The sequence below is a fragment of the Xyrauchen texanus genome, chromosome 10, assembly GCF_025860055.1.
Source record: "Xyrauchen texanus isolate HMW12.3.18 chromosome 10, RBS_HiC_50CHRs, whole genome shotgun sequence".
NCBI classification, from domain to species: domain Eukaryota; kingdom Metazoa; phylum Chordata; class Actinopteri; order Cypriniformes; family Catostomidae; genus Xyrauchen; species Xyrauchen texanus.
Genome location: NC_068285.1, coordinates 17,134,623 through 17,145,715, shown reverse-complemented (window position 1 = coordinate 17,145,715; position 11,093 = coordinate 17,134,623). Strand labels below are relative to the sequence as shown.

The following is an 11,093-nucleotide window of genomic DNA, read 5'->3' as shown; positions in this document are numbered from 1 at the left end:
GTAGTGGGTTGGTATTATGGGATCTGCATTAAATGGATTCTCGTCCTATCTCAAGGGGAGAACTTTCTCAGTAATCATCAATTGTGGGGTGCCGCAAGGTTCTATTTTGGGCCCTGTTTTGTTTTCTTTGTATATGCTCCCATTAGCCACCACTTTTAAGAAATATCAGATTTCCTACCATTGTTATGCAGATGAGACCCAGGTTTATCTTCTGTTAAAATCATGAGATAGCACTGCCCTGCTATCACTGTTCGACTGTCTTAAGAGACGTCAGAAGTCGGATGGCGGACAATTTTCTTCAGTTGAATGATTATAAGCAGAAGTCTTAGTATCTGGTCCTCCAGAGTTCACTGATAAACATCACCAGGTGCCTGGGTTTTCTAGCAAATACTGTATGTCCACAATCAAGAAACGTAGGTGTCATCTTTGATTCAGCATTACAATTTGATAACAGTTTGATAGATTCAGTTGTCAAATCTGGTTTCTTCCAGTTTAAGTCTATTGCCATTTAACAGGGAAACTGTTGTTCATGTCTTCATTTCATCGAGGCTGGTCTACTGTAATTTACTATACCTAGGAGTGTCTCAATCTTGTCTATCACATCTTCAGTTGGTTCAAAATGCTGTTGCTAGGCTCCTTACAGGGACTAGGAAGAGAGACAATATTTCTGCTGTTGTGGCCAGTCTACATTGGCTTCCTGTTAAAAACAGAATTCAGTTTAAAGTTTTATTGTTTGTTTTTAAGACTTTGAATGGTTTGGCACCGCAGTATTTATCTGATCTCCTCTCCCATCATCAGACCCCTATGTCTTTAAGATCATCAAACAGCTTCCTGCTGTCTGTTCCTGCCTAAAACTCAAGGGTGACCATGCATTTTCAGTTGCAGCCCCTCGCTTGTGGAATAATTTACTTTTTCATATAAGACTATCTCCTTCCCTTCATGTTTTTAAATCCTCCCTTAAAACACATATTTTTTTTCAGTAGCTTACTCATCTGTGTTGGTGGACATGTTAGAGTCTCTTATTTATGTGTACTTGATTGTTTTATTGTTGTGATAATTTTGCTCTAATCTGTAATTGTAATCTTATTGTACAGCACTTTGGTTGGCATTTGCTGTTTTTAAATGTGCTTTAGAAACATTGATTGATTGATTGTGATTGGACTTAAGATTTTTGCCTGGTGGACACTTAAACAGGCAAAAATATAAATTTACATTGAAGATGGGGCAGAGCTACTGAATATCTAGGAACCAAAATATAATATGACATGTGGGTGGACTCTTTTGACCTGGGCCAGTATGCAACCACCCAGACCACCTAAGCAACCACATATTAATGCACCAAAAAAAAAACAGAACACCTTTGGAACCACATAGCAACCCCTTGGTAACCTTCCAAAACACCCAAGCACTGTAAAAGCAACTTTCGCACAGGCAAGCACCACACATATTCTTCAGAAAATGTAAAAATCTAGCCTACTAATGTAATTGTCTTACATATACATCTTATGTCTGTGCCACTTTAAATGTATGAACATTTTATGTTGCAAAATAGTACAATCTGTTATTTTTACAACTATTTTGGCTTGAGTCAGATGTGATGTGTAACCACGCATTTTCAGGAACCTCTCCTCTTCACAGACCACCACTTACTCCGTCGTCAACTTGCTGACAAGGTTTGCCAAAGGTTTTTGACACTTGTGGAACTGAATCTTCTGGCCTTAAGAGAGGAGGATCCTTCATTTCACATTAAAATCCTGAATGACTTAGTAAGATGTATGCTTCATGTAGTAAGCATAGGACACCACAATTATGTTCAAACATTTTACGTGGATTTGAAAGTGAGAACCAGATGAGAGCCTGGCTGCCTCAGGCTGAGAATGCTTCATGGTAACCTCCACTTCACTGGTGTCCATGGAAGTGCATCTAACATGATCACACAGGAAATCAACATGTTGCTTCTGAATGTGCTGGTACCATGAATTCTACCACATTCTGATGAAATGCTGACAAACGCCATCTTTAATCAGACATTTTTCCATATAACAAAGCATTTACCTTATTTTCTGTGGTGCGTCTTACTATACAGCCACGCAGTTCTGACACGGGTTCTGGTCCCATGGAAACCAGGAAGTAATTGTGTTCACATAAACAATGATGAGCATGATTTGGAGGTTGCTTTTTCCCTCAAAGATCACATTTTTACTCCACTGACTGTTAAGTTTAGGGTTAGGGTTTGGGGGCGTAAGGTTAATAAAATATGTATTCCTGTTGACTGTATAAGATTATTATTTTAGCGCAACCTTTGGAAATTTCACCTGTAAATTGGAGTTTATACGTGTTTATTCATTCAACAACACTTTTAGCTTCGGCCACTGGGGGCAGTGCTTTAAATTTCAGAAAGCAAAGACCGATTTCAGCACATATTTCTAGAAGGCCATGATGTAATTATTTTCTTTATTTCAGGAACGCTTCTTGAAGAAGAATATGAGACATTGATTATGTTAGACATGATGTCAGAGGGAATGGCTAAGAAGAACATTAAGGAACACACTCTGTATGTATGCAAGCTGTATTCAGACTGGTTTCAACATTGTCCTGCTGTTTTACATGCATAGTTTGAGACTCAAAACCTACTGTACTGTTCTGTAATATATTCTGTAATTAGGCTGCTGCTTTGACATCTTGATCTGTTGTGTGTCTGATCTGGTGTGTGTGTACTTATGGGACATTAAGACCAATTGATTATTGAATTTCATTTAAAGGAATATTCTGGGTTCAGTACAAGTTAAGCTCAATCGATAGCATTTTAGGTATAATATTGATTACCATAAAAAAATTATATTGACTTACCCTTCCTTTTCTTTAAATAGATTGACAATCAAGGTGACAGTGAGGCACTTACAATGGAAGTGAATGGGGGCCATTTTTGGATGTTAAAATGCTCACTTTTTCAAAAGTACAGTCACAAGACATAAACAATATGTCTGTTAACATGATTTTAGGGTGATAAAATCCCTTACCAACCTTTTCTGTGTAAAGTTACAGCCAATTATCCAACGTTGTTGCCATGACGATGCAATGTCATCAAACCCTAAAACAACTGTAAACAACTTTACAGCTCAAATAATACATGAGTTTAAACCCTTTTAACCCTCCAGAAATTGCCCATATTCACTTCCATCGTAAGTGCCTCACTGTAACCTTGATTTTTGCCTTTTTTGTTTTTAAATGTAAAGGAGGGGCTATTCTAAATACATTTATGTGGTAATCCACATTATGCTCAAAAGGCTGTCGATTGAGCTTAACTTGTATTGAACCTGGAATATCACTTTTGGTTTACGGAACTCATTCTGTTAAATACTTTCTCCTATCACAGCTTAATATGCAGAAAAAAAAACACTTGTAGGTTGATTACCCCAAATCACTGCAAAGACTGTGGATATTTCTTGTTCAAAATGTTTCTTTGAGCATTCTGTAATCAACTTCATTTCAAATGTAGTAATCCCTCCTCCTTTTGTTTTCTCTTCCTAAATTGCACATTTGTTCCAATACTACTTCAAATCATGGACGATGTTAAATCAATGTGGCTTCAAACCAACAGAGGGCAGCTTTTTTCTTTTTTTTAATGGTAGGTTTTTTTTTTTAAGATGATGTGAGGGAGATGTAAACAAATGTATGTGCCCTTTAAAAACAACTTTACAGCTCTAATAAAGTTGTAGATAATAATTTATGTAAGTGCTTTTATAAAGTTATTAGCTTTGCATTTCTGCCTTTAAACCCTCCAAAAAGTAGCTCCATTCACTTCCATTGCAAGTGCCTCAATGTAACCTTGATTTATTATTATTATTATTATTATTATTATTTAGAAAAGGAGGGACGAATCAAGATAATCTTTTTTATGGTAATCAACATTATGCCACAAATACTGTCTTGAACTTGTATTGAACCTAGAATGTTCCTTGAATTGCATTTTATTTTATTATTAATTTGATTATATCACAAACATAGTACAAAATGAAGATATCACAAATCATATATCAAATAAACCATTAAAGTTTTATAAAAATATTTTTTCATTAGATCAATAATCCAAACTAATAAAGATACTGTATTCATACCAAAGCAACAGTTACACTTGTAACTGTATTAATGTCAAAATGTATTAATACTCTCTGATGTTTTAGACTCCTGTAATAAAACTGGACTAAACACAAATGTAGCTCTCATTTTTAGTTGTTTTCTGAGACTCTCCATACATGCACTGTTACTTTTATTTATGTAGCATATGGTTTTGTTCAAAGCAGTTTACAACTGAGGAATGTATCATAATGAGTCGGCACAAAGCACTGACATGCACAGAAGGTGTTCCTCTCAATATTATACTGTACCACTCAAAGTATAATTATGAAGTCTTGATGGGAGGGCAATGCTCTCTACAATAAACAACAAATTAAAGAAAGATATTAAAATTGATTCAAACATTGTTAATTACATTGCAGTTGCACAAGATACATTTTACTCATGCGATTTGTTTTGGTCAACTCTTGAAGCAGCTGTTGTTTATTTGTAATAAGAGGTAGTAATTCTTGAATAACTCACTTCACTTCTGTAGCATTCTTCACATGTTCACAAAGCAGACTCCGCTTATTCAGCTGCTGTTTAAGGCCATTAATTGTTTCACTCCACTTTGCCTGAAGAGCAGCATAGTTATCTGAAATATATCCACAGGCTTTGAGATTGTGTCTACTTTAACATTTTTGGGCATTGTACTTGATGGCAGTCTGTCTTTTAAACTGTAAATTCTTCTTAAATTTGTGCAAATGACAGCTTTATCACTTTTTTTTGTGTGTGACTGGTGAATTATCAGTATTCCATTTGCAGTATTGCATTTGCACTGAGAGTGGTTTCCAGATCATATGTCTTTATTCTACTGGACCTCTCTGCAGCCTTTGACACTGTCAACCATCAGATCCTCCTGTCCACACTATCTGCTCTGGGCATCACAGGAATTGCTGGTTCAAGTCCTATCTTTCAGGTAGGTATTTCAAGGTAGGCTGGAGAGGTGAGGTGTCCAAGTCACATCAGCTACTTACTGGGGTACCTCAGGGCTCAGTCTTTGGACCACTTCTATTCTCGATATACACAACATCACTGGAACCCATCATTCAAGCACATGGTTTCTCTAACCACTGCTATGCCATTGACACACAGCACAATAACCCCCTCAGTTTTAGCTTGAATCTTGGCATGTTTGGCAGACATCTCAGCCTGGATGAAGGATCACCACCTGCAACTCAACCTAGCCAAAATGTATCTATTTGTTGTTCTAGCCAACCCTGCTGTTGAGCACAACATCACCGTTCAGCTGGGTTCATCCACAATAACACCTTCCAAAATGGTCAGAAATCAAGCGATCAACAACCAACTCAATTTCACCGACCACATCTCAAAAACAGCAAGATCATGTATATTTACACTCTACAAAATCAGGAAAATAAGACCCTTCCATTCTGAACATGCTACACAACTCCTTGTGTCACTTGTCATATCTAGACTGGACTACTGTAACACTCTCATTGCTGGTCTTCCTGCATGAGCAATTAGGCCTCTGCAAGTGATCCAGAATGCAGCAGCACATCTGGTCTTCAAAGAACCAAAGAGAGCCCATGTTACACCACTCCTTTTCCCGGACTTTCAGCTTCACTGTACAGTACCTCGGTAGTGGAATGAACTTGCCAACTCAATCCATGAAACAGATACCCTTTCTGTCTTCAACAAACAGCTGAACACAGATCTTTTCCAGCACTTGACCATAAACTCATAATAAAAATCAATAAATCTTGTTGTGCACTAATCTGTATGGAAAATATATTTTTCTGATGCAATTGAATCTTTGTAATGCAGCACTTTTCATACTATTGTCTCCTTTAGATGAATCACTTATGTTGTATTATTTCACTTTTGTAAGTCGCTTTGGATGAAAGAATCTAGAAGGGCTGAAGCGGCCCTTCTGAGTGGCTGAAGGAAAGTGAGACGGCTGCTCCCGGGTCCTAATGCATATCAGATACAACTTCAGTCAGTGCGACTTATGCACAGATGCGACTTATCTGGGGGCGGGGGGTGGAGGTATTCTCTCAACAACATGATTTTCAAATATATTTAAAATGTTTCTATGGACCCCCTGCAAGTACACCAGGGACCACTAAGGGATCTGCAGACCCCCGGTTGAGAAGCACTGTTGTACTTCACCCAAAAATTATAAATCTCTCATCATTTATTTACCTCATGCCGTCTCAAACTCGTATGACTTTCTCTCTTCTACGGAGCACAAACTAAGATATTTTGAAAGACATATTATGAAATCAATGGGATCAAAACTTTTCTAACTCCAAAAAGGAAATAAAGGCAGCATTAAAGTAATCCATATGTCTAGAGTGGTTTAATCCATGTCTCCTGAAGAAATTGAAGAAATACAGTCGCTTTGGGTGAGAAACAGACACACTATCACTATACACTATCTTGACGGTCTCCATGGCATGTTCATGAGAGAAGCTCATTCACACTTCCTTGTGCTTGAGCTATGTGCAGAGCTTTATAGATTTATAGTAAATAAGCAGTTACATTTTAGTCTGTTTCTCACCTAAAGCAATTGTATCACTTTAGAAGACATGGACTAAACCACTCGAGTCAAAAGGCTTATTTTTATTCTGCTTTTAACTTTGGATCCGTTGTCTTGCATTGGACAAAAAACACATCATACATCCTTCAAAAAATCTTCTCCGTAGTCGAAAGAATGTCATCCAAGTTTGAGATGGCATGAAGGCGAGTAAATGATAAGACAATTATAATTTTTGGGTGAATTATCTCTTTAAGGGCCACCACAGCTACACAACTCCACCAACCACAAGTCACTAACACTAAGTCGTACCATGATTGTCAGTCTTCTCCTTCTCTTTGATTCCATTTTCAGTTCTGAGGTTCTCCTATGGAACACACAAAGGCAAAAGATAAAATTGTGTTGACAAAAAATGCATATAGTTTTGTAAAAAAAAAAAAAATTAAACACATAGTTAATGTGTCATTTGATGTAATGTGCATATGTTTCTGTAATGGTCCTGTCACTCTGTCAGTCTGGGTTTTTGTGTGACAGGACCCTGAAATCACCATCCGATGTCTTGTGTTTAGTTTTCGGTCTGTGTGTGAGCGCACGGGTTCGGTTGTTATTCCCCTGCCGTGCGCTCTTCTTTTGGTCTCATGCTCGGAGCATGGTGTCTGGATCCTGACTTCCCTATCTGGTTCGGTTTCGGTTGGTGAGAGGATACGGACACTCATGCTCCATGTTCTGTCTGTTATTGACGTGGTTGCATTGCGGTTATGTTGTCATGGCGGCATGTACTCGCATCAATAATTTATATCTGTCTCTCACGAACACAGGTGGGCCTCACGTTGCGCGCCTGGGTTTCGAGCTGTCTTCACGTTGGGCTGAGGTTCGGTCGCTTCGGTCTGAGTAATCAGGTGTGTGTGTGTGGCGAACTCTCGCACAGCTGTCTCGTTTGGTCGCCTGTTGCGTGCATCGCCTGGTGTTGCCTCGTGGTTTACACTCAGACTTTGTCTAGAGTGAGAATGCATGGCATTGCTTTGTTATCGCTGCCGTGCATTCTCTCATCTTATATGTTGGTGGGCATGAGCGCATGTTGCCTTACTGTCTTGGCGATATGCACTCGTGGCATTCATTTGTCTGTGTCTGATTAGAGCAGGTGGCTTTGTTTTGGTTCTGTATTGCTGCGTCTCTCTCAGTGTAGTGTCATACACCACATCCTTGTTTGCCTATTATTAGTTCATTTGCCTCACCTGTATCCTTGTTTGACTTCTCTCCCTATTTTAGTTTCCTCGTGTTTGCTGTCCAGTGACAGATCATCTTGTTCATAAGTCCTAATCTTGTCTTTATTCCAGTCCGGTCGGTCCTATTATTTGCACCTTTATCCTGCCCAACCCGTTGTTGTTAAACCACCCAGTTCCTGTTTTTTTTTGCCCTTCAGGGTAGTTTGTGTTTGTACCTTTATTTTTGTATTAATAAAATGTTGTTTTTGAACTGGGTTTGGGTCCTGTGCGAGCCTCTGCTTATTCTCTGCTAAACTGTAACAGTTTCAGATTATATACAACAGCTCTAGCCCTCTAATCTGATTGGACAAGCAGTGTTCTCAGAGTGCTGAAATATGCTAAATTTATCAAATACATTTTTTAATTGAATTAAAAGTGGTATTACAAAGACAAATAAAAGTAAGTCATTTAAGAAGTCTTTATCATAACACCCTCACCATGGCTCTTTCACTTTATAAATGGGTCTTCATACATAAAAAAATGAATGAGTTGATAGTTGTTAAACCTGCTATATAGGTGAGTTTGATGTCAGTACCCATGATAACAAAAAATAAGCAAACAAGAGCAGGGAAACATTTTAATGTGTCTGACATGGACAAATATTGGGCGTACTTCTTCTGCCACTGTATTATTTTTGCTTTTGCCAAATTAAATTAAAAAATGCATGCATGATTACTAAATGCATAGAGGTTGCCTATATTAACAGGATTTTAATCAAAAATACATGTTTGATCCAGTCTTGCTGACCAAGCCAACTATTTGAATACATGTTTGGGACTCTTAAAGGAAATATAATGACATATTCTGCATTTTCTAACATTGGCTACATGTCAAAGTAAACCTGACGGATCTTACCACATGGATGGATCTGCTACTTACCACAGAATTCTGGCAATCTTTAACCTGTTTGGCTTTGTTTTCTTGATCGATAGCAAATGTATTTATCTCATCATGAAGACTTGTGATCTCTGTTTCTGTGGTGCTCATCAGCTTCTTAAAAGTTTCAATAGCTGATTCAAAATGTGTCATAGTTAAATCTTTTTCTTTGATTTCTGCATTTGTGAGCTCCATTTCATTTATGAAATTATTTGTCAATTCCTTTTGACTGAGAATATATCCCACCAAGCTTATATTCACAGCTATCAATAAACACAAGAATGGAAAGCAGCAAGATCTCTTGTCCATGGCTATGATTGGTAGCGTCCAAAGTCTACAGATTAAATCAGTTTAAACAGGTTGGTAAATGTGTTTCACAGAAGCAAAAGTACAGCAGATGCAGGCCAGTTTTTAATATAAGCCTTTATCTGACACTGGCCCAAAGTGATCTAACCCTAACAGCATATGTAGTTTGGTCTCTGAAAGAAAATACAGAGAAAAGGGAAAAATATATCATATTTTTAAGTCATAATGATCTATTCTAATCTATTTTAATCTGTTACTCTGATAATGGAATACTGACTTCACTGAAATGTAGATAAGCAGAACTTAACTTAATATTGCATGCATTGAATGAAGAAGTATTAATATACTACCCAACATACTATATCTATACAATATCTATTTGATTAACATTTATTAATATATAAAAAAACACATTTACAAATATAAACAAACACAGCATATTCTTTTAAGCCAAACACCCAAAGGAATGATCATGTCATTCACAGATGAATGTATTAATTTGACTCACCCGTGTCAAGCAGCCCGCGCGCACTCTAGAAAGTGTCTTTCTTATTACAAACACAACAGATATGACTAAACCGAATATAAGAGAACGAGACATGTGTTATCCTTCTATACTTCTGCCTTTCTCTTATACTACCTTTAAAATATTTGCCTTTGTCAATCCTTGGAGACAAGTCAGACTGGTGAAGCAAGTAATCATTCTTCACTTCTTTTATCTATCTCTCAGATAAGTCGTTGTCGCTCGTTCTTTCTGCTTGAGTAAAAAGACACTACAAAATGATTTTGGTCTCACTTTCGCTGCACAGAGACAATTAAGCAATTTATTTGAATAAAATGTGAAAACTAATTGTCTCACAGCCAACAATAAACTTGTACTTAGTCTTGCATTATATCAGTCTGCACCACTTGAGGGCACAAGATCCCATTTAATTATTTGTGGGTCACTGTTATGCCCATTGTGGAGTTATATTGACAGAACTACAGTGTGAATCAATTACAGTTTTTCGGATTGCTTAAACACCAACAGTGATTCTTGAAGCCCTATCTCTGAAACCATTAACATTTGTAGCCAATGCATTTGCCAAGTGTGCCAAACTGAATGCATGTTCTCTGCTTTACACTCAGTTTGCAGTTTTATAACAAACTTTTTGCAAAAAGTAAACATTGGTCTATACATTGCTACATTATTCAGCCAATTGCGTTTCCTCATTGACACGTGTGAAAACACTTTTAAATAATGAGTTAAGTTACAAATCAGAGATTGAGGACTACAAATAGGCCACAGGTAAACATTTGGTTTGGACAAATGATGGTTTGTGTGTACTGTATTGATGCAAAAACACACATTTTTAAAAGAAGTTTGAAGAGTTTTGCAAAAATGATTTGCTTTTGCAATATATGTATAATGTTTTGCTGGTTTGGAGTAAGGTTTTGTGATTAGTGTTTAGAGTTTTACAAAAATAGCCTATAGTTTCAAAGATAGTGCCTAAGCAATCAGAAAATAATAATAATAATAAGAATAATAAATAACAAACTTTAGGTTGGCTTGAAAAAGCCTGGTCTGAAAATGTAGTGGTGTTCTGGGTAGTCGCTAGGGCATTGCGAGGCGGTTGCTAGGGTGCTCTGGGTGGTTGCTAGGACGTTTCAGGAGGTTGCTAGGGTGATCTGGGTAGTCACTAGGGCATTTCTAGGCGGTTGCTAGGGTGCTCTGGGTGGTTGCTAGGACGTTACTAGGAGGTTGCTAGGGTGTTCTGGGTGGTCGTTTAGAAATTGCTGATTTGACGAAGTGATAGATAGAAAAGAAAGAGAGTGTGACGATGTGAAAGTTTGCCTGTGGGTCTTTTTAATTTTAAAGCCCTTTCTCTAAGGGTGCACATTAGGCAAGAAAGAAATATTTTTCTTTTGCTTTATTAATTTGAAGTTTGTTTGATTTTCTTCTTACCTCTCTCTGGGTTCATGACTGCAGCATGGTTCCGGGGGTGGGTTTTAAGAGAATGTGCAGCCTTTCTGTTTCCGGTTTTTTACAG

General features: G+C 37.5%; 1 protein-coding gene across 2 annotated transcripts; it reads right to left on the bottom strand.

The window, feature by feature from the left end:
• Positions 1 to 3,940: 3,940 nt before the first annotated feature.
• si:ch73-347e22.8 (uncharacterized) lies at positions 3,941 to 9,718 on the bottom strand. 2 transcript variants are annotated; one of them, XM_052136613.1, is made up of 5 exons: positions 9,572 to 9,718; positions 8,761 to 9,236; positions 6,929 to 6,983; positions 4,600 to 4,711; positions 3,941 to 4,433 (listed from the first exon to the last, which is right to left on the bottom strand). In XM_052136613.1, exons 2-5 carry the CDS (start codon positions 9,064 to 9,066, stop codon positions 4,403 to 4,405), a joined length of 504 nt encoding a protein of 167 aa, XP_051992573.1. In that variant the 5' UTR covers positions 9,067 to 9,236; positions 9,572 to 9,718; the 3' UTR covers positions 3,941 to 4,402. The 2 variants fall into 2 exon arrangements, with proteins under 2 accessions (XP_051992573.1, XP_051992574.1); XM_052136614.1 differs by lacking the exon at positions 8,761 to 9,236.
• Positions 9,719 to 11,093: the final 1,375 nt, after the last annotated feature.

Excerpts from the sequence above, each read along its gene's own strand:
- si:ch73-347e22.8 (XM_052136613.1), bottom strand. The coding sequence starts at position 9,066 with ATGGACAAGAGATCTTGCTGCTTTCCATTCTTGTGTTTATTGATAGCT. Across the intron at positions 6,984-8,760 it reads AAGATTGCCAGAATTCTGTG|GAGAACCTCAGAACTGAAAA; the intron begins GTAAGTAGCAGA and ends TGTGTTCCATAG. Across the intron at positions 4,712-6,928 it reads GGAGAAGACTGACAATCATG|ATAACTATGCTGCTCTTCAG; the intron begins GTACGACTTAGT and ends GATATATTTCAG.